This window comes from Mangifera indica, chromosome 12 (genome assembly GCF_011075055.1).
Source record: "Mangifera indica cultivar Alphonso chromosome 12, CATAS_Mindica_2.1, whole genome shotgun sequence".
Classification (NCBI taxonomy): Eukaryota; Viridiplantae; Streptophyta; class Magnoliopsida; order Sapindales; family Anacardiaceae; genus Mangifera; species Mangifera indica.
The window spans coordinates 14,464,966-14,489,240 of NC_058148.1; the positions used below are offsets into that span (position 1 = coordinate 14,464,966).

General features: G+C 32.5%; 2 protein-coding genes across 3 annotated transcripts; one reads left to right on the top strand and one right to left on the bottom strand.

Annotated features, from left to right (window-relative positions):
- The first annotated feature begins 6,537 nt into the window (after window positions 1–6,537).
- Window positions 6,538–15,765, top strand: LOC123192976 (probable LRR receptor-like serine/threonine-protein kinase RFK1). 2 transcript variants are annotated; one of them, XM_044605717.1, is made up of 24 exons: window positions 6,538–6,755; window positions 6,962–7,124; window positions 7,551–7,622; window positions 9,048–9,116; window positions 9,210–9,281; window positions 9,368–9,439; window positions 9,532–9,603; window positions 9,690–9,761; window positions 9,846–9,917; window positions 9,999–10,070; window positions 10,166–10,237; window positions 10,397–10,465; window positions 10,557–10,622; window positions 10,838–10,906; window positions 11,022–11,069; window positions 12,394–12,437; window positions 12,596–12,969; window positions 13,195–13,393; window positions 13,724–13,852; window positions 14,035–14,156; window positions 14,253–14,463; window positions 14,566–14,803; window positions 14,895–15,045; window positions 15,118–15,765. In XM_044605717.1, the coding sequence occupies exons 1-24, from the start codon at window positions 6,662–6,664 to the stop codon at window positions 15,538–15,540; spliced, it is 3,045 nt and encodes a 1,014-aa protein (XP_044461652.1). In that variant the 5' UTR covers window positions 6,538–6,661; the 3' UTR covers window positions 15,541–15,765. The 2 variants fall into 2 exon arrangements, with proteins under 2 accessions (XP_044461652.1, XP_044461653.1); XM_044605718.1 differs by having other exon boundaries at window positions 12,397–12,437.
- A 2,194-nt stretch (window positions 15,766–17,959) lies between these two features.
- On the bottom strand, window positions 17,960–21,183 carry LOC123193608 (MDIS1-interacting receptor like kinase 2-like). Its single transcript, XM_044606658.1, has 2 exons — window positions 18,452–21,183; window positions 17,960–18,355 (listed from the first exon to the last, which is right to left on the bottom strand). Exons 1-2 carry the CDS (start codon window positions 20,190–20,192, stop codon window positions 18,066–18,068), a joined length of 2,031 nt encoding a protein of 676 aa, XP_044462593.1. The 5' UTR covers window positions 20,193–21,183; the 3' UTR covers window positions 17,960–18,065.
- Between the last annotated feature and the right edge of the window lie 3,092 nt (window positions 21,184–24,275).

Here is a 24,275-nt window from a genome sequence, read left to right on the forward strand (position 1 = left end):
TTGTCAATTGAAACTAGACTGACCAACTAGGTAGAAGATTTGTATTGGGATCCAAAACTTTTTCTCTGATAGCATATTATTACTTGTCTAAAAGAATATTAGATTATCCCATCTAATAGAGGAAAACAACAAGCTTCATTTGTAATTTGGTTCAATATCATGTAAATGTAATTTAATATGTAAGGGTGGATTCATGTCAAACCCAAGGTCAGTTCGAACTCGATTCAAATTTATTATACCTAATTTTAGTGTTGATAGTTATATTGTGTTGATGGAATAAACAATGGTTTTGGTAGAGTGATCAATATCACTAATAAGATGAACAATGCTATTAGAAAGACAAAAAGTCGAACTTAAATTGAATTATTAAGCTAAAACTTTAGTTCAAGTTCAAATTGTTAATGCTGATTGATGAATTTGGGTCGGGCCACATTACCTTAATATATCCCATGAAAGACCCTCTTAGATGGTTCTCATCATTTATATTATTTTCTTTTAGAAATTTCCATGTTTTTTTTTTTATAAACACAAAGATATTATGAAAATATGACACCTAATTAATCTACTTTAGCCAAATAGACAACTGAAATGACAGCACTACCCACCAAAATATGGCTATTTTTTTTTTAAATTTATAGTATTAAATTAATTCTTCTAAGTTATATATATGAGAGTAATTTCGTCAAATGATATTATAGCTCATCGTTTGGATTCTCATATACATCAAAGCTTGAAGGTGTTCTTCCTTTGGTCTAGGACTCCAAGAAATTTTCAGATATCAAATTATTTTCAGAGTTGATTTTGTAGAGCTAGAATGAACTATTTCTACATAATTTATTTAATACAGCTTATAAATAAACACGGAACGTTTTTTAAGTAGAAGAGATATTAAGAATCCCAAAAGTAAAGCACAAAGAAATTATTGGTAAAATAAGCAAGAAAAGGAAAGACATTGACTCTGTCCTAGTGCGAAAATTATTGATGCATGCGTTAATGGTTACGAGTTTTCCATGATTCAATAATACAACTAAAAAATCAAAGAGGAGACTTTCAAAAGAATGGTTCAGATTTAAGAGAAAAGAATGGTAAAATAAACTAGGTCGTCGATTTCATTATCAACCTTTAATTAAATGTCATACTCTGCAACTATACGAGAAACTAATTTGCCAATTAGAGTTCCAGAAAATTTATTTCTCTGTACTACTCAGTGGATTAATTGTCATAATCCTCCACATAACTACTCAGTGGATTAATTTCTCTGTACGCTCAAGTAAATGCAACAATATATAGGTAGAATAGGAGTGATCTATGACTAAGCGGTGTATGTTAAAAAAAGTAAGTGTGTCGAATAATAAAATAAGCTAAGATAAGAGTTTGGTTAGAGAGCGTCCATCTTGTACTCTTCATCATTCATGATTAATATTTTTCTATCTTTTTTTTGTAGTTGTTTTTAATGTAAATTCTATGTTCTTATTTTAATTACTAGTACACATATTAATTTTTTTTTTTTTTTTACTCCCAATCTTGAAATTGTCATATTTGATATTAAATACGTTTGTATTTTAATTATATAATTTATTTACAGTTAATTAAAACATAAATATTTTGCTAACACTTTGACTACGTCGTTGACTACATTATCAAGCTTTAATTAAATGTCATACTCTGCAACTATATGAGAAACTAATTTGCCAATTAGAGTTCCTGAAAATTTATTGCCCACAATATCAAGGAGCAAGTAACAAAAAAATTATGTCCCAGAAAACTACATGAGCAATAAAATTGAAGTAGTCCCCCCTATCTTTTTGGATTTCATTATTAAATTTGATGGAATGCAAGACAAAGACACGTAAAGAAATTTCTTTATTAAAGTAGTCCACCTCTTTCTTTTATTGAATACCGATAAAGTACAAAATGAAATATAAAATTTTTATTACAATCATATCCTCACTTCGTAATGAGTTTACAATTACAAAATAACAAATTTATGCCTTCTGTCAAATTATCGATATAACTTTTAGTTTTCTATCCTTTAAACAGCTTTTAAAACTGATTAAATTTGAAGCTGATTATAACATAATCAGATTTATAAAAGGATTCTAAAAGCTCAATTTTGTAGCTTTTGAAACAGATTTATTACATATGATCCATTGCAATTCATGATTTGCCAAATAAACTTACAAAAACTAAGAAAAAACCCATTGTGGATATGCAAACGGAGAAATGTGATCACAAATATTCATAATTTGTTAAATATATTTATATAAACAAATGAGAAACCATGTTCATGGTCGGCCTACATTATGGATTGAAATTCAAGCAATCAATTGCTAGCTTAATCTTGAATAGTAGGCGGAGAAAGTGGAAGACGTTGGTCCAAAACATTACTCTGTAACATGTTCTCCCGTGTGAATGGAGACAACCGAGAAGGAATGACATGATCACCTGGATGTTTTCCCTTGATCACTTCTAATGCTAACACTTCAAGGTTATATACATCACATTTCTCAATTACCTTCATCTTGTAAGCCAATTTTGTAAAGTGAAAGACAAATTATGAGAACATCTATTATAATTGTTCTTTATGTATGTAATTAATGTATCAGACAATAGCAAATGAATTATATATACCTAGTGCAATGTATCCATATGTGCCTGCAAGTGCGCAATTGGATGAGTATGGCTTGAGAAATTTGGTGATTCCAAAGTCTGAAACATGAACTTCATATTTTGAATTCAACAACACATTTTTGTTTGATATGTCTCAATGGACTATTACTCTTTTACCCCAATCTTGAATAGTAGGCAGAGGAAGTGGAAGACGTTGGTCCAAAACATTGCTTAGTAACATGTTCTCCCGAGTGAATGGAGATGACTGAGAAGGAACGACATGATCACCTGGATGTTTTTCCATTATCACTTCTAATGCTAACATTTCAAGATTATATACATCATATTTCTCAATTACCTTCATCATGTAAGCTAATTTTGTGATTTAAAAGACAAATCATGAGAACATCTATCGTAATCGTTCTTTATGTATGCAACTGATGTATCAGAAAATAGCAAATGAATTATATATACCTAGTGCAATGTATTCATATGTGCATGCAAGTGTGCAATTGGATGAGTATGGCTCGAGAAATCCGACGATATCAATAAATTTGGATGCTGCAGTCAAACCCAGCATCCAATACCACTTTGACTACGTCGTTGACTACATTATCAAGCTTTAATTAAATGTCATACTCTGCAACTATACGAGAAACTAATTTGCCAATTAGAGTTCCTGAAAATTTATTGCCCCCAATATCAAGGAGCAAGCAACAAAAAAATTATGTCCCAGAAAACTACATGAGCAATAAAATTGAAGTAGTCCCCCTTATCTTTTTCAATTTCATTATTAAATTTGATGGAATGCAAGACAGAGACACGTACGTAAAGAAATTTCTTTATTAAAGTAGTCGTCTACCTCTTTCATCTATTGAATATCGATAAGTAAAAAATGAAATATAAAATTTTTATTACAATCATATCCACACTTCGTAATGAGTTTACAATAACAAATTTATCCCTTCTATCAAATTATCGATATAACTTTTAGTTTTCTATCCTTTAAACAGCTTTTAAAACTGATTAAATTTGAAGCTGATTATAACATAATCAGATTTATAAAAGGATTCTAAAAGCTCAATTTTGTAGCTTTTGAAATAGATATTTGAATAAATATATTTATTACATATGATCTGTTGTGGCTCATGACTTGCCAAATATATTTACAAAAACTAAGAAAAAAGCCCATTGTGGATATGGGAACGGAGAAATGTGATCACAAATATTCATAATTTGTCGAATACATTGACGTAAACAAATGAGAAACCATGTCATTGGTCGGTCTACATTATGGATTGAAGTTCAAACAATCAATTGCTAGCTTAATCTTGAATAGTAGGCGGAGGAAGTGAAAGACGTTGGTCCAAAACATTGCTTAGTAACATGTTCTCCCGAGTGAATCGAGATGACCGAGAAGGAATGACATGATCACCTGGATGTTTTCCCATTATCACTTCTAATGCTAACATTTCCAGATTATATACATCATATTTCTCAATTACCTTTATCATATAAACTAATTCTATGATATAAAAGACAAATTATGAGAATATCTATCGTAATTGTTTTTTATGTATGCAATCGTAATTGTTCTTCAGAAAATAGCTAATGAATTATATATACCTAGTGCAATGTATTCATATGTGTCTGCAAGTGTGCAATTGGATGAGTATGGCTCGAGAAATTTGGTGATTCCAAAGTTTGAAATATGAATTTCATATTTTGAATTAAACAACACATTTTTACTTGATATGTCCCGATGGACTATTGGTAAGGAGCAGCCATGGTGCATGCAGGACAAGGTTTCAACCACACCGTTTAATATATTTTACTCTTTTACCTCAATCTAATTCTCTCGTCGGCTTCATTACTCAAGAATGTGGTCAAACTACTTTTTTTAAGATACTTATAAACTAAAAAAGAGAGTTGAGAATGTATACAAAAATTGAAAAATTTTATAATATTTCGGTATTGTATCTCTATTAATACTCTTTTTCCATTCAAAAAAAATTTTAGTCATTTATTTTATCTTGTCAGGGTGAAATGAGTGAAATTTCGTTATTACCAATATAATCTCTGACATAATTTGTGCTCTTTAAACACTTCCAAATCCACGTGACATAGCTAATTGGTGGGTCCTACTGCCTGTGTCAGTGGTTTGAGTTTAGGCCATCCACTTCAAATATATGGCTGACAATTCTTAGTATTTATTGCATTACAGATTTTCTTTTCGATTAAGATAATATTATTTATGTGAAGATATCCACGTTGTGTGGCCAGCTTTATAAAAGGAATCATTTCATAATAATCCTTTTAAATACTGTGATATCCTGTAGTTGACACGTGGAGAATCAATTTTGCCCTTTTGGACGCCAGCATGATGACTCATTTGATATTTTAGCCAAATTATGAGCCTAAAGTCAAGTGGAAAGGGGCGCTGAATTTAATTTTGCAACATTTCACGATATGTTTTATTTATAAAATTATTATTCTTTCGTTCAAATTAAAAAGAAAATAAAGTAAATTACTAATTTGCAACAAGACAATTTCAATACAGAAGTATAACTATGTATTGATGATGAAAATTCTATCAATAACAAGTATGTAAAGTTAATTATGTAATCTTATGCAAGTGATTAAGATAAAGTAAAATGTTTAAAAATAATTCAACTTGTTATCCAAAAATTTACGTTCCTTATTATATTATTAAGTTCTCTTGTGAATATTTTAGGGAGTAACAATATAAAAATATAATTTATCATCTCTTTACTTGTGTATAATCATGTATTTATACAAAAATAAAAAAAAATAATGTTAAAATTACATAAAAAAATACATTCAAATCTTCTTACAATGAATATAGATTAAAATCGTTTGTTTCTAGATTAAAATTGTCTACCCGCAATCCTTTTAACCCTTAAACTTTGGAAGGTTAAAATTCTTTTAACCCCAATCCACCGCCAATTTTATCGATCTGTGGATGATTACTTTGCCAAAAGAACTTGAGAGAAAATATAAATGAAAGTTGTCATAAAGAACTTGAAGACTTGAGAGCAAAATATTCAGGTTGTCAAATGACGAAGGAAGGGATTGTTTATTTGTAACAGAATTAAAAAAAAAAAAAGTTACAAATCATACAAGATGTAATCCATAACTAATTACTGTCGTGTCGGAATAGTGATCACAAAGTATCTCCTATATGCACATAACATTGTTGTCATAAACTTAAAAGCCTTTTTATCACAATTATTCATCTTTTGCCAAAAATATATACAATATCTAAATGTCAAATATATTCCAAAGCAAATTTTATTTTTATCTTCTTAGGATGCATTTGGTTCATGTAATTTTTTATTACTGAAAATGAAATATTATTATAACGATAGATTACGTAAGAAACTGCTGGTATAAATTTATTACTATATTTGATAAAATTAATATATATAAATAATTATTATGTTTGGTTGGAAGTAATTGAAGAATAATTATATATTATTTTATTTATTATATGAAAAATTAATAAATATAAAAATATTTTCTATATTATTTTAATTAAAAATTGAGGGCATTTTTGTCCTTAAAATTTAATAAGTAAAGATAAAATAGTAACAAAAACTAAGATTATCTTAGAGATATTTTAATAACTAAAATGAATGTAGTAATGAAATTATTTTTTATATTATCTATCAATCATTATTATTAATGAAAGATTTTCAAAATCTTTTATTACTTTACGAAATGCTTTCTTAATGCATGGTAAAACGACATAGAAAACAAGACAACAGTAATTGATTACTTAATTAGCGTGACTTCAAATTCATCTTAGCTGATAGACAAAATATCCCATCCGGACGGTTGTTTAAGTTTCATTGTCTAGCTTTTTTGCTTATAACTGTCTCATTCATAACATTTTTACTCTTACCATATATTATAAAGATTGATCAACATGTAACAGTTATCATATTTTAGCTAAGAAGATACAGGGAATCTGGGGAATTTCAAGAACTTGAGAGTTGAAGGCATCTTTCCTAACTTTTCAGTTTCAAAGATGTTCTTCAAGCATTTACTCGTTGTATCGATTCTATCGTTATGTTTTGTCGTGAAACAACTATATGTAGATGCTAAGCTGCCTCAATCTGAGGGTAAGACCAATTCTTCTTCCCCAAATTTCTGTTTCTGCTGAATTTCTCCTTGTTCATGGTTAACTTTCCACTTCAGTACTAGTATAAGTGATCATACTGACTGTTCATACAATAAAAAGCATAAAGATCTTTCAGGGAAAAGAGAGACCTTAGAAGTTATTTGAAGATCTTTTCTGTGATTTTGTTTGTCTGTGGATGTGTTGCAGTTGATGTTCTGAATCAAATTGCGAAAACAATGGGGCCTACTAACTGGACTTTTGATGCTGACACTGCCTGTGAAATCCATGAAAAATCGCCTGTCACAGAAGTAACCAAGAACATCAGTTGCATCCTGGATTCCGATGGCAGTAGCCACCACATTTCAGTAATGTAGGTTTTCTTGTTCTTTGGATAGACAATATAACGTGGTATTATGAGCTTAGGAAAAAGCTTTACAGCCTCCACATAATCTCGTAAGAAATAAGAAAAAAATTAGCCGTCAGTAAGTAGGTGAACTTGTGTGGTCATCAAAGTGAGAACTGCCATTTGTGTACTATGATGCCTCTCTGGAAAGTTTCAGTACACAATAGAATATTAAATTAGAGAGTTTAAGGGGTACGTCGTTTTACAACATGTATATTTAATTCTCTTGTTAATATTTTCTACTATTTATTTTAATTGTTTTGACTTAATAGTGGAATATTTCCCTTCTTCTAAATTACAGAATTATCATTTTAATTGTTTGGTTTTGTTCCTGATTTTACATTTTTTTGGTGTGACTAACAGATTCTGGATATGTTTTGTTTCAAATTTCAGAGAATTCAAACGTTGCGACCTTTCTGGAGTTCTTCCGCCTGAACTAAACCAACTTCCCAATATCTCTAAAGTGTGAGCTAAACAAATCTGAATATTTTTTAAAAGTGTAGAGGATCCTATATTGGTTGAAAAACGAACTGGGTGTTGGTATATAAGTATGATGAAAAACCTTACCCTTAAGTTAGTTTTTGGAGTAGGATTCAGGAGGCTTAGATGAAGGGAGAGATTGCTTTTTACATTCTACTTGATCTGTTTGGTTTGGGCTCCTAAATTGACTCTTTGGTTGAGAGGAGGTTGTTACCAAAGGCAAGGGAGGTCGTTTGGCCTGGTTATGAGTCTTGGGAGGTTTGGCCATTTTACTCCTTGCTTTCCAACTTGGTGGGGGAGGTTGCTTCTTACTTCCCGGTTTAGGGGGTGTGTGTTAGTTGGCTTGGTTTAGGAGTCTTGGGAGGTTTGGACCTTTTACTCCTTGCTTTCTGACTTGGTAAGGGGAGGTTGCCTCTTATTGCCGGGTTGGATTAAGATGCTCATGGGTTGTTTGACCTTGTTTGACCAGTTCTGGAAGCTCAGATGAAAAAGACGTTTGACCTAGTTAAGTGGAGGCTGATTGACCTATTTTAAGAATCTTAACAAGTTTAGAAAATTTTCTCTCAATTTGTCGTGTCTGGTTGAGGGGAGGTTGTTAATGGACCAACGTGTCATAGGAAAAAGCTCCCAACTGGGCAGTCCGGTTGAAGGGAGGTTGTTGATAGACCAATGTGTGATAGAAAAATATTCTTTTGAAGTTTCAACCTATAACCCAAAGACCCATTTGAGAGGAGATTGTTCTCCAACCTAATAACCCAAAGGCCTTGAGAGGGGGGGTGGGGGTGGTGTTGTGTGTGGGGTGTGGTGTTCGACCTAGTGAAGTTTAATAGGAGGTCAGTGGCCTGGTTCAAGAATGTTAAAAATTAGCCTGTAGGGAAAAGATTCTTTAGAAGTTGCAATCTATAGCCCAAATGCCTCGTTGAGGGGGGATTTATTTCCAATCTAATAACCCAAAGGCCTTTAAGGGAAGGTTTGGCCAATTTATATCCTGGTTGGCTTATCTGGTTAAAGGAAGATTGTTAGTTGAGAGGACTGTTGAGTATCTCACGTTGTTTGAGAAATTGAGTGTGAATATATAGGCGTGAATGAAAACTTTAACCATTGACTTTATCTTTTGGGTAGGAGAGAGCTTCCTCACTACAACAGTACAACTAGAAAATCCACACATGGACCGTAATTAGGAAGGAATGGACATTTAGGATTCTACAGTGGGAAGGAGTATGAAAAATTTTGATTAAAATCTGTATTCTTAATAATCCGCATCATTTTCTAGGCTTTTCTGAGTATTTTCTTCTTTTTCCCTCTTTTGTCTTTAATAGAAATCTTTAATTGCGGAGCGGAAACATTCTGAATTAACTTACCAAAAAAAAAGACATTCTGAATTAGGCCAATGTTGTTGTCCGTATGCAGTGATTTTGCCTACAACTACCTGAATGGTTCGATACCAGTCGAATGGGCTTCAATGGAATTAAATTTTATGTAAGCCCTAAGCTGTATGTATTTCTGCCTTATCAGTCTAACCAAACAGTAATAAATGATGAATTTATCAACTCTTGGCAATTGTCAATGCAGCTCTCTCTTTGGGAACCGATTATCAGGCAATATTCCGAGCCATCTGGGGGACATCACCAGTCTCACTTACTTGTAAGCTTTAAGTTTAAACTCCTGCACTAAATAGTCCAAACTATACTGTTGAGAAATAGGCAAATATGTCCTATTTATTTCACCAGGGACATTGAAGCAAACCAATTCTCAGGAACAGTACCCACTCAGCTTGGGAAGCTAGTTAACCTGGAAACTTTGTAAGGCATTTAGTAGGTTTCTTATATTCAGTTGTTTTTTTAAGCCATGATCAGCATTTTTATTGAGGTTATCAATTAAATTTTGGTTGCAGGAGGCTTTCCTCCAATAGATTGACTGGAAATTTACCAAATGAATTTTCTCAGCTCACAAATATGACAAACTTGTAAGTTTTTCATAATATTTTTGTAAGAGTGTGGGCAGAGTTTGTCTGAATTTTAAGTGTTAGTGAGATTTTTTTGCACGATGCAGTAGGATCAATGATAACAATTTCAATGGAAGCATACCAGAATTTATACAAAACTGGAGTCAGCTTGAGAGATTGTAAGATCATCTACTTTCCTGAAGTTTTGCAACTCATTCTAGCTATCGAGTTCTTAAGCAGTTTTTTTTTTTGGGTTGATGAAGGGAAATTCTAGGTAGTGGACTGAAAGGACCCATTCCATCATCCATCTCCCTTTTGGAAAATCTACAACAATTGTGAGTCAATATTTCTCAACTAGTCAACTACAAGAATATGCACTATTTAATGCAATATTTTACTGACACTCTTATGTACAGAAAGATTAGTGACATAGATGGAACAAATCAAGCTTTTCCTGATCTTAGTAAGAATACCCACCTTAGACGGTTGTAAGTTCATTGCCTATTCCTATATTTTCTGGCATACAGATGTTGGAATAAAATTTGTCTCACAAAATCATCACATTTTAACATTGGATTTCCAGGACTTTGAGGAACTGCCATATTTCAGGAGAAATACCTAAATACATCTGGGGAATGAATAATCTGAGAGTTCTGTAAGTACATTACTGAACTATCAATTTACAATGATTATATGCTTGAAAACTAAAAACTAAACTTCCTGACAATGTAACAAGTTCGCCTACACTTATACGATTATTTTGTTAAACTCCATATGCTTATGTTTTAATGATAGATCTTTTGTTTCTAAATAGGGACCTCAGTTTTAACAAGTTAACTGGGGAACTTCCCAATGTTCCAATCCCTAAGGATCTGTTGTTTATGTAAGTCAATGAAAGCTAGCTTTTTAGATTTTCAGTCTTACTTTGCCATGTCCAGATCCACCATACTAACTGCTTTAATGGTCTTCATCAGATTCCTAACCGGCAACTTTCTCAGAGGAGATATACCAGAGTCATTATTAGTAAAAGGAAGTAATGTGTGTGTATCATATCTCTTGTATTCTTCTTTAGCATCTTTATTACATGGATCTGATATTTGTTCACCTCAATGTATACACTAATTTGTTGCATACTGTTATCAGTTTTAGAACCTTGGATGGCTTGTTTAATTTATAGAAGGAAGTAGTCTATATTTTTTCAATTGCTTCATCATTATAAATTGAATTTCCACTTCCGTTTCTTTCTTTCTTGCAGGGATCTTTCCTACAATAATTTCAGTCAGCCAACCTCTGAGCATCCTGCTTGTCAGAGAATGCAGTCACAGTATATTTTTATATTTTCTTTATTCGATAATCCACTCTGTTTACTTCTCTGTGTCACAATCAAATATGGTGGATCCCAGTGCTGATATGCGCTTTATAATTTGTTATGTTACTAGGGAATTGAATCTGAACTTGTTTCGAAGTTATTCAGCAGCAAACAATTTGTAAGTTAACTTTTTTGGCCTTTTTGCTTAAGTCAGCCTTAGCAACCAATGCATCAAGAAGTTTGCTCGTATCATTCATTTTATCATCCAATCATCATCTCCACTTGTTTGTCTTCTAAGATCTTATAGATTTAGAGGAGCCAGATTCCTGAGCATGAAACTCTCAATTTGCACGTTTGCCAAGTGAGGCAGAGGCCTATACTAGATTAGAGTGGCAATTTTAGCCCGAATTTAGAGCCCTGACCCTCCCCGACCCTGATAGGGAGGGGATTCCCTAATAGAAATGGGGAAGAGGACGGGGATGAAGATAAAAAAAATTCTCGTAATTGAGGACTGTGATACATGTGTCTCTGCCCCGCCCCTGTCCCCACCTCTTTATATTAATATCTTTGCTTAAAATACTAACATATTTTTATAGGTTTAGATTATTTATGTTTTCTAAATTTATTTATATTTTTGTTGCACATATTAAGATGATTAATGTATGATATTTATGATATTTGAAATAGTAAGTTGATTTTAATTGTATTTAATTTTGTTATTTCATATATTTATGTTGTGTTTAGAAGATACGAGGAAGGGATTTTTAAAGCCCTGACCCTCCCCGACCCTGATAAGGAGGGGATTCCCTAATAGAAATGAGGAAGAGGACGGGGATGAGGATAAAAAAAATTCTCGTAATTGCGGACTGTGATACATGTGTCTCTACCCCACCCTTGTCCCCACCCCTTTATATTAATATCTTTGCTTAAAATACTAACATATTTTTATAGTTTTAGATTATTTATATTTTCTAAATTTATTTATGTTTTTGTTACACATATTAAGATAGTTAATGTATGATATTTGTGATATTTGAAATAGTAAGTTGATTTTAATTATACTTAATTTTGTTATTTCATATATTTATGTTGTGTTTAGAAGGTACGAGGAGAGGATTTTTTTTTTGTGAGTACGGAAAGAGGATTTTTCCCTCAAGGATGGGGAGGGGATTTTTTTTCGTGGAAAAAGAATAAAGAATCATTTTTATCTCCATAACAGGGATGGGCCGGGGATCAAGATTGATATCTTCTACGGTGACATGGATGGGGACAGGGATATCAATCCCCTCCCCGCCACTCCCTGTTGCCATCCCTATATCAGATTGTCCCTTCTGTTCTTTTTAACTGATCTATCAAGAAAGCAACCATTTTTCCATGAAAACATATTTCAGAATTATCAAATAATTTTTTATTTCATTTTTCGTTGTCTCACAGAGTAATATATTCTTGACCTTAAGTGTTTTCTCTATTATGCTAACTGTTTTTTACTGGACTTAAACTAGAAGTGGGTTTCTTCCATGCAAGACTAATCAGAAATGTCATCGATGTAAGTATGCCTAAGAAATCCATTATGTATAAATAAATTTATTGACACATTGATCACATGTAAATCTCTGTTTTCTATATATAAATTGTCTCTACTTAGCCGAAAACAACTTAGAGCTTCTTGCTAAGCTGGTCTTCCACATTTTCTTCGTTTCCTAGATTGGCGCTCTTTCTACATTGATTGCGGTGGAAGTAATGTAAAAGAAAATGGCAGCACATTTGAAGGAGATGGAGAAGTTGAGGGTGGTGCTGCAACTTATTATTCAAATGATCATTGGGGATTTAGTAGTACTGGAGACTTCAGTGATGATAATAATGAACAAAACAAGAAATATGTTGTTGAACATGTGCTCTCATCAGACATTTCAAAATTATTCATTAATGCCCGCAAAGCTCCTCTTTCGCTTACTTATTTTGGATATTGCTTAAAAAATGGGAATTATGTTGTCAGTCTAGACTTCGCTGAGATCCAGTTCACAAATGACAACAAATATGGAAGCCTTGGAAGGCGCATGTTTGATAGTTATGTTCAGGTAAATAATCACAATCAAGAAACACCTTTTCATTTTTGGGTCAATAATGCTGTGTCAATTGTATCTTTTTTCGATCTATCTTGTTACACATGGTTGTAAGTACGGGCTAAGTTTCAAGGTGCTATGTTCTTGAAGCCAACAGTTTTGGGTCATAGGTTCAGCTAGAGTTTGTTCCTCACAGGAAAGGACAAACTAAAAAGGTTTCACCGGATTTCCATGTTACAGGACAAACAAGTCGAGAAGGATTTTAATATAGAAGCTGAAGCTTCAGGGATTCTAAAGCCAGTTACAAGAAAATATAATGCTACTGTCACGGATAACGTTTTAGAGATCCGTTTTTATTGGGCTGGCAAAGGGACTACTGCTCATCCTGTACGCGGAGTCTATGGCCCCCTCGTATCAGCAATTTCAGTGATGGATCCTAGTGAGTGATTTCTTCTCTTCTAATTTCACATAATACAGTCTTGTTCAAACAATGTCATATAAAAGCTACTGTTGTTGAAATGCCTCGAAAATTATATAATACCCATTTGCTGGTAGAGGCAACAGATATCAGAATCATGTAACAGAACTAGATATAACAAATGTGAGAATATGCAACTTAGAGCATATATTACTGACATTATATATTTTGTCGTAATTTGCTCAAATACATGTGTACTTGAATCAAAGAGTTGACATTTCCCCTGTTTCATCCAATTTTTATCACAAGAGAGTAAGTAATAATAATTGCTTGGTGGGTTTTCTTGGGCAGCCTACAAACCTGCAGAGAAGATTGCAGGAATCATTGCAGGTGTTGTTGTAGGATCATGTCTCATAATCTTGGCACTGGGTATCCTTGCTTGGAGATACTATTCCAGAATCAGGAGGCGCAAAGGAAATGGTTTGGTCTTCTTTAATCTTGTAGGATATTTATTGCAACCATGTTCAACTTTTTTCTCGAAAGTTTGAACTTGGAAAGACTATGTCATTTGGGTGATGATTTATCTACAAATATCTTATGGTGGCTAGCAACTATGAGTTTGTTATCTTAATGTAGCTATTTCTCTTTCATTCTTTGGGCAGATGTTTTAGAAGGATCAAATTTGAAAACAATTTCTTTTACCTTGAAACAAATTAAAGCTGCCACTAACAATTTTGATCCTGAGAACAAGATTGGAGAAGGTGGTTTTGGACCTGTTTACAAGGTATACAATTTAATCTTTAGGGCCACAATTATATTACTCTTAATAACTTTCTCCAATGATCTACTTAAAATATTTACACTTTCTTTTCCTATATAGGGTCAATTATCTGATGGTACTATAATTGCTGTGAAACAACTTTCTTCAAAATCAAAGCAAGGAAACCGAGAATTCTTGAATGAGATAGCCATAATTTCGTGTTTGCACCACCAGAATCTTGTAAAACTTCATGGATGTTGTATTGAAGGGGATCAACTATTGCTAGTTTATGAATACATGGAAAATAACAGCCTTGCCCGTGCTTTGTTTGGTAAGTTCAATCTACTGCATCTACTTATTGATGTGAAGGTTCATTCTCGCTTGTTTGTTTTAAGGTCATATCTATATCTTGAAATTAATTGTTTGTTTTAAGGTCATGAAAATTGTCAATTGAAACTGGACTGGCCAACCCGACAAAAGATCTGTATCGGGATAGCTAGAGGTTTAGTTTTTCTTCATGAAGAGTCAAGGTTCAAAATTGTTCATAGAGACATTAAAGCTACCAACGTTTTGCTTGATAAGGATCTAAATCCCAAAATATCGGACTTTGGGTTGGCTAAGCTTGACGAGGAGGAGAAAACCCATATCAGCACACGAGTTGCTGGAACAATGTAAGCGAATCACATGTCTCTCTTGTCAAGCTGAAAGTTAATCATATCATTGTTTTAGTACAAGCACTAAATATTTTAAACATATATGCAGAGGATACATGGCACCAGAATATGCACTTTGGGGTTATCTGACTGACAAAGCAGATGTTTACAGCTTTGGAATTGTTGCATTAGAAATTGTTAGTGGGAGAGACAACAAGAGTTCTGGTCCAGCTGAGGATTGCAGTTGTCTTCTAGATTGGGTAAGAAACTAACATTCTATTACGTGTTGATGATGGATGTTATATTAGTCCTTAATGGTGTGTCTTTTGCAGGCTTGTAAGTTGCAGCAAGAAAAGAAGATAATGGAGCTAGTAGATCCAAAGCTGGGATCAGAATACAACAAAGAGGAAGCTGAAAGGATGATAAGAACATCTCTAGTGTGTACAAATGCTTCACCATCATTAAGGCCAGCTATGTCCGAAGCTGTAAGCATGCTGGAAGGGAAAACAGCGATCCCAGATTTCACACCTGAAGTAGGTAGTCACAGTCAAGATTTGAGGTTCAAAGCCATAAGAGACTTCCATGAACTGAACCGCAGTCAAACTCAGCATCCAACACCACCCCAGGACCTCTACACAATTGATGATGAATCATATTTGAGGTATAAATTTGCTACAGATGGGAATTCAGATGTTCTACTTTCAGCATCTACGCCATCACGGTCTGGCTCTTCAAACATCAATACCAGTGTCTAGTATAAAGAACCTTACAGGTATTGTCTCTCACTTTCTCTTTATATATCTTTTGGTCGTAAACTTCGTTAACATTTAGGAGGCAATGTATCAATAGCATATTTGTTACAGTCCCAGAAGCTCAATTTAACAGTAGAGGGCTGAATTAGTATTAAATCTCTGAAGAAATGTATCAACATTTGTACTCATATATGCATGTGATATGGAATCTGTTCTCTTTAGATTTGAGTTTGATTTATGTTACATGTTTTGCCAATTCTGCCAAATAGAAAGGAGAGTTTCAGGATCCAACTTTTTCTCTGATAGCATATTATTACTTGTCTGAAAAGCAACATCTAGTAGCTAAGGACTCAAAAAATATTAGATTATTCCATCTTGAAGCAAGAAAACAATGAGCTTCAATTGTAATTTGGTTCTATATCATTTGAATGTAATTTAATATGTAAGGGTGGATTCATGCTGAACTCAAGGTCGATTCGAGTTCAACTCAAATATATTATTCTTAATTTTAATGTTGTTGAAAGGTAGCTAATGAGGTGAACAATATTACAAATGAGATGAGCAAAATTACTAGTGAGGTGAAAAATGTCATCAAGAAGACAAACAAGCAAAACTTAAATTGAATTATTGAGCTAATGCTCCAACTTTATTTTAGATTATTCGAGTTGAATGATGGATTCAACCGAGCCAAAATCACCTTTATATATCCCATGAAATGTCCTTTTAATTGGTTCTTATTATTTATATCATTCCTTTAAAATTTTTCACGTTATCTGTATAATCACATAGATAATATGAAAATAAGACACCTAACTGAAATGACAACACTACCCACCAAAATATGGCCTTTTTTTTTTTTAAATTTGTACTAGTAAATTAATTGTTCTTTCTTGAGACATGTCCAAATAAACAAAATTATATATAAGGGTAGTTTCGGCATATAATATTATAGCTCATCGTTTGGATTCCCATAAACATCGAAGGTCAAAGGTGTTCTTCCTTTGGTCTAGGGCTCTATGAATTTTATAGAAATAAAATTATTTTCAGAGTTGATTTTGTTGAGCTAGAATGAACAATTTCTACTTAATTTAATTAATAAAGAACATGGGACGTGTTTTAAGTAGAAGAGATATGAAGAATCTCAAAAGCAAAGAATAAAGTTAATTGTTCAAAATCTAACTAAAATTTTGATCTTTTTTACTTAAAAAAATCAGTAATTTGAACCATATCTTAAAAAAAGTAAAAAATAAACTCAAATCAAATTATTTTTTATTTGAACTGCACTTGAGTTAAGAAGTATTCAGGTTTGACCGGTTCATGGCCATCCATAATTATAATCTAAAAGTTTGAGCCATATCTTAAAACATGGAGTATGAATTATGGCGATCAAAGAAACCAGTATTATTATCAACAAATGTGATTGATGTGAGTTGAAGTCTGAAATTTAGTATTCACAGTTGGATTTTTATGAAGAAATTATTGCCAAAATTAATAAGAAATGGAAAGGCATTTACACTTTCCTAGTTACGCCAATTACTGATGCATGCATTACCAATTTTCCATGATTCAATAATGCAAAATAACACCCACCAGCAGCCCTAGGAAAAAAAAGCTGTTTAAATCCTTAGAAAAAATGAGATAATTTTTTTTTAAGGAAACTATGGGTTTTATAGATCTCCATGTTTGACCTAAATTTATTATAAAATTTTATTTGCCCATTATATTTAAGGTTTTTTTAACTCTTAATCTTGAAATCGGTATATTTAATTATGAATTCGATTGTATTTTAATTATATTTTTATATATATGATATATTTGTTATTATTAAAATAAATATTTTTTTAACACCTTGACTAGGGCGTCGACTACATTATTAACCTTTAATTAAATGTCCTACTCTGCAACTGTGTGATAAACTAATTTGCCAATTAGAGTTGTAGAAAATTTATTGCCCACATTATCAAGGCGCAAGTTGCAAGAAAAATTATGTCTCAGAAAACTACTTGAGCAACAAAATTGAAGGAGTCTACCTCTATCTTTTTAAATTTCATTATTAAATTTGAAGGAATGCAAGACAGAGACACACAAAGAAATTTCTTTATTGAAGTAGTCCACCTCTTTCTTTTATTGAATATCAATATGGAAAAATGAAGAATTTTTTTTTATTACAACTATATCCTCACTTTCTAAGGAATTTACAGTAACAAACTAACAAAATTATCCCTTTATCAAATTATCAACATAACTTTTAATTTTCTGATCTTTAAACATTTTTAAAAACTGATCAAGTTTGAAGCTGATTATAGCATAATCAGATTAATAAAAGGATTCTAGAAGCTCTATTTTTTAGCTTTTGAAACAAATATATATTAGACTCAAAACATATTTGAATAAATATATTTATTACATATGATTCGTTGCGGTTCATGATTTGCCAAATACATTTACAAAAAGTAAGATAAAAAAACTATTGTGAAAATACAATCTAGGAAATATTATCACAAATATTCATAATTTGTCAAATACATTTACATAAACAAATAAGATACCATGTTCATGGTCGGCCTACATTTTGGATTGGAATCCAAACAATCAATTGCTAGCTTTATGACAACCATCAGTTGATCTTGAATGGTAGGCGGAGGAGGCGGAAGGCGTTGGTCCAAAACATTGTTCAACAACATGTTCTCCCAAGTGAAAGGAGATGATAGAGAAGGACTGACATCACCTGGATGTTTTCCCTTGATCACTTCTAATGCTAGCACTCCAAAGCTATATACATCGCATTTCTCAGTTACTTTCATCGTGTAAGCCAATTCTGCAAAATGAAAGACAAATCATGAGAACATAGGTTGTAACTGTTTTTAATTCATCTAATTAATGAATCAAACAATAGCAAATGAATTATATATACCTGGAGCAATATATCCATATGTGCCCGCAACTTGTGTCCAATTCGATGAGTCTGGCTTGAGAACTTTGGCGATTCCAAAGTCTGAAACATGAGCTTCATAATCTGAATCCAACAATACATTTTTGCTTGATATGTCTCGATGGACTATTGGTGGGAAGCAACCATGGTGTAGGTAGGACAAGGCTTCAACCACACCTTTTAAGATATTTAGTCTTTTACCCCAATCCAATTCTCTTGCTAGAGCTTCATTACCCAAGAATATGGACAAACTACCTCTTTCAAGATACTCGTACACCAAAAAAGAGTGTTGAGAATATACACAAAAACCGAAAAATTTCACAATATTTCGATGTCGTATCTCTGTTAATGCTCTTATTTCATTCAAAAACTCTTTTTGGTCATTTATCTCATTAGAATGAAGTGAGTGAGATTTCTTTATTGCCAAAATAACCTCTGATAGAAGTTGTGCTTTGTAAACACTTCCAAATCCACCACTCCCGATGCAATACTTGGCATCAAAATTCTCAGTTGCACTCACAATTTCTTCAAACAATATTTTCCCATCAAAATTTAGTACCGAAAAAAAGTTATCTTTATTCACAATTCTGCGTTCGTTCTGTAACTCTTGTTTTTTTCTCCAAAAACAAAAGAACATTATTGTCACAACAATTAAAAGAGCAAGTGCTCCTAAAGCAGCAAAGGAAATTACTAACCTTTTTCCTAAGATGTGTCTGCGTGAAATGAAAGCACTACAAGGTGGCAGTCCACTAACATTGCCACACAATTCTTTGTTCCCTTGTAATGCTTCGATCGGAGCATCTCGAAATGCATTGTTGTTAGGAATTGGACCTTGTAACCCATTATAAGATATGTCAATACGTGACAATCCATGCATATCTTCAAAACAACGTGGGATGAAACCAGAAAGGTTATTGTAGGAAAGATTTAGATATTCCAAACTTTCCATTTTACATATTTGAGACGGTATCTCTCCTTTGAGTAAATTATGACTCAAATCTAGCTCTGAGAGTTGAATCAAATTACCCAACTGAAATGGAATTTCGCGAGTAAACTGATTGTTTCTCAAATTCAAGTAATGCAATCTTGACAAGTTCCCCAATTCTCCAGGGATTGACTTGCATAAGCTATTTGTTGACAAGTCAAGGTGCTCAAGTTGTGTGAGTAAACCAAATTCATGAGGTATAACTCCAGAGAGTTTATTCCCAATTAAAACAAGCTTGTTCAAAGAAGTCAGCTTTCCAAGTTCCTTTGGAATCCCTCCAGTTAAATGATTTGAAGAAAGGTCAAGTTCATGAAGTTCAATCAAGTTTTGAATCAGAGGCACCATGCTCCCAGTAATATTGTTTCTAGAGGCATTTAAAGTACCTAACCTAGAGCACCTTCCCCAAGTAGATGAGATTTCACCATAAAATTTGTTTTGACTGAGATCTATGAAAGTTAAATTTGGATAGACACCAAAATCTTCGGAAATATTTCCAATGAATTGTTTCTTTTCAAGACGGACTCTAATTAAGCTTTTGCAATCTCTCAAATCTTGGGGGATTTGACCAAGCAAATTGTTCTCACTAGCACGAAAATAGGTAAGTGATCCACTTTGACAAATATTATGAGGAAGATAACCAGTAAATTGATTATTAGACAAATCCAGACTAATCAACTTAAAGAAATTTCCAACTCCATAAGGAATGATTCCAGAAAGGTTGTTGTCACTAACATACATATTTTTTATAATGCTTAGGTTTCCAATGCTAAGAGGAATAGAACCACTTAGTTGATTTGTACTCAACGCTAGATCAGAAATGAACTTTAAGTTGCCTATCTCCTCAGGAATGGTGCCAAAGAGGTTGTTGCTATAAAGGTATAAAACGTTCAAATTACTTAGGTTTCCAATGGATTGAGGAATAAGACCACTCAGATGATTTATACTAAGCCCTAGACTAGAAACGAACTTCAAGTTGCCTATCTCGTTAGGAATGGTACCAGAGAGGTTGTTGTTATAAAGGTATAAAACTTTCAAATTGCTCAAATTTCCAATGGAATGAGGAATAGGACCACTTAGTTGATTTCTACTCAATGCTAGACCAGAAACAAGCTTTAAGTTGCCTATCTCGTTAGGAATGGTGCCAGAGAGGTTGTTGGTATACAAGTATAAAACTTTCAAATTGCTCAGGTTTCCAATGGAATGAGGAATAGAGCCACTTAATTGATTTTCTCCCAAATCTAACTCTGTGAGGGAGTTCAAGTTGCCTATCTCGTTAGGAATAGGACCAAATAACTTATTTGTGTAGAGGTAAAGGAACTTTAGAGTTACTAGGTGGCTGATTTGAGGAGGGATGACACCAAAGAGATCATTCACACTTAGATCAATGCATGCAAGATTAGGAAACAATGAGAAGGATAGTTCATAAAGTGTGCCTTTTAGACTTGCGTTGGTCAAGTTAATACTTGTGATACTTCCAGCACGATTACAAGAGATTCCAATCCAAATACATGGACTTACCTTGGTTTTAAGGTGGACAGAAGTATTTGTTGCATTGACAGGAGAAAGAGTCCACGATGATTAAAGAGAATGGTTGTGGTTTTGAAGGCTGGCTTTCCATTTGAGAAGAGCTAGTGCTTCTTGAGTAGAATTAGAAGCAACATTAGGTGAAGAATGAGACATAACAAATAAGAGTAGGAAAACAAGTGAAAAAACTCTCTTCAACATTGACAACCCCATGCTGTTTCTGAAATTATGTAATACATACCATAATTTGGAAACATTGATATATATAAGCAACTAATAGTGCATACTTTAATGCTTGAAAAGTTCCCCCTCAAATTTCCTTCTCACTAAATAAATTTTTCTACAACCTCTTGATGTGGATAGTACTAATGTTTCTTGTCCTTTGCTAGCAATCACAAATGCACATATAGTCAGATTTATTTGACTTGACTTAAAAGTATCTTTGTCTTACATTCATTCATATTAATTTAATTATGAAATTTAAAAAGATAGAGGTAGATTGATTCAATTTTGTTGCTCATGTAGTTTTCTAGGCATAAAGTTTTTGCAACTTGCCCCTGGATAATGTGGACAATAAATTTCCTGCAACTCTAATTGGCAAATTAGTTTTTTCATGTAGTTGCAGTGTAGGACACTTATTTAAATGTTGATAATGTAGTTAACCCCATACCCAATAAGGTTGGATTCAAACTGAATTGAGTTTGAGCTTATTGAACTCCCTTCAAAGTCGTTTGAACTTGATTGTTTGAGAGAAGTTGAGTTTGAGTTCAGTTCGAGTTCATTTATAGTGTCAAATCAAGTTGAGTTTTGAGCTCAAATTGATACTATAGCCAAAGAAAAAACTAAAACAATATCGTTTTAATGTGTATTAGTCAAAACGACCTTATTTTAATTGATTTGTATCAATTTTTTTGAAGCTCGCGAGTTTGGTGAACCATACACCCCTCAAACTCAAAAATATTTAACTCTCATGCTCAAGCTTGAGTTCACTTAAGTAAAACTCGTTTTGAGCCCGTTCAAGCTTGATTCAAATCGATCCCCACTAATCAAGGTTTTTGGTCTTATGTAAGTGGTTATGCTTTCCACAACAAATTATCTTAACTTTAGCTCCCTTTTCCTAAATCTTTAGCATTTTTATAAATCAAGCTATTATAAATTATTAGAAAGTGTTGAACTCAAGTTCACATTGGAGATTTAATTTCAAGTTAACATTCTATAAAATTATTTTACAATTCAATTAAGTAAAATTTTACCCGATGAATAATTAATTAAATTTATTTTATTACCTTCAGAATTTTCCACCTTTTTGTATAAACACAAAGATAATATGAAAATATGACCTAATCACTCAACTTTAGCCAAATAGACAACTAAAATGACAAAACTACCCACCAAAATATGGCTTTTTTTTCTTTAAATTGATACTGTTTCAGAGACATGTCTAGATAGACAAAGCTACATATGAGAATAGTTTTGTTGTATGATATGATAGTTCATCATTTGGATTCCCAGAAATGATGCTGCTTAAAATTTTGGATTCCAAAATTTTTACTTTTATTTTTATTTTCTTAAAAAATAATAAATCTAAAAATATTTACATAAGAAAATATTACTTGATAATTGTAAACCACCTTTTAGCAAATATAATACGTATTAAGAATAAAATCCACCCATCCATGCTACCAAATTCATAAAAACACAAATGCATTCACCACATAAGCATATCAGCTAATAGTTAAAGACTACTGGTTAATTTCCCCAATTAGGATTGATAATAGTAAAGTAATTTAAATGGAGAAATTGTATGAAATTTATACATATTATTTATTCATGATCATTCAACAGTTTGAAAGTTGATGAGGTGACTTCTAAAAATATTTAAATCAATTGGAAATTTAAAAAAAAAATTAACATAATAAAATAAATATAAGTGGCAGCTGTGGGGTGTTCTTTTCTCGAATATCTTAAAATCTGGAATATGGAGTCATGGGCTGAAGCATCAAAGAAACCAGTGTTTATCAACAAATATGAATTGAAGTTTGAAATTTAGTATTCACGGTTGGATTTTTATGAAGAAATTAATGCCAAAATTAATAAGAAATGGAAAGACATTGACACTGTCCTAGTTGGGCAAATTATTTGATTCGTACATTAATGGTTACCAATTTTTCAAGATTCATTAATACAGCTCATATCACATCCTGTTGCCCCTTTTTCTATCTACTGACTTAGTCAGAATGAAAAACGCATCAAACCGCAAACTAAAAAAATATGAACAATACTATATTTACCCTTTTCGGATACCTAAACATGTACATATTTATATGTATCATTATGTAATTAGGTATTATTTTATCTTTAATTCAAAATTATTCAATTATATGACAACACTTATAAGTGTGTATCCAAAATAGCTATACATAAATTTATTAAAAACAATATTAATACAAAAGAAAATAACTATATTTGTTTTTTTATTGAATATTGATTATATTTTTGTGTTTAAAAGATGAAATTTACGTGCGTCATATATATCGAATAAAGAATATCACTGTTATATAGATGGAGATAATTGTGGTATGTATTGACTATCAAATATTAACAATGGAAATAAATAATCAGGGCAATAATCTTGGCAGATATGCTTCCTTGTCTACTATCGTATTATATATTGTCGGAAATATATATTGGGTTTACAAGTGTGAAGATTGAAAACTATGTTACACAAAACCAATTGGTTTATATTAAGGTCCAATCCACAACATTTATATACCACTTTTTTATGTTCTATTCATTAGATGTGTGACTCTTTTTCTTTTCTTTTTATTTGAGTCTCCAACACACGCGTTTAAGTGCAAACACCTAGGTTGTTAAGCCTAGCTGTTTGGCTCAGTCGGTTTGTGGCTGGGTGCATTGTCACTTATATCGAGGAACACTTAGGGTGTTAAACCTGCCGTTTGGCTTGTGCTCTGATACCATGACGGAAATATATATTGGGCTTATAAGTGTGAAGATTGAAACTCATGTTACACAAAATCGGGGCTTATGTTAAGATCCAATCCACAACACTTATATATTACTCTCTTATGTTCTATTCATTAGATGTTACACAAAAAAATCAGCTGAGCCGAAAGGCAAGTCTAACAGCCTAGGTGTTTGCACTTAAGCGAGGGTGTTGAAGACTCAAATAAAAAGAAAAGAAAAAGAAAAAGAGTCTCGCATCTAATGAATAAAACATAAAAAAGTGGTATATAAATGTTGTGGATTGGACCTTAACATAAGTCAATTAGTTTTGTA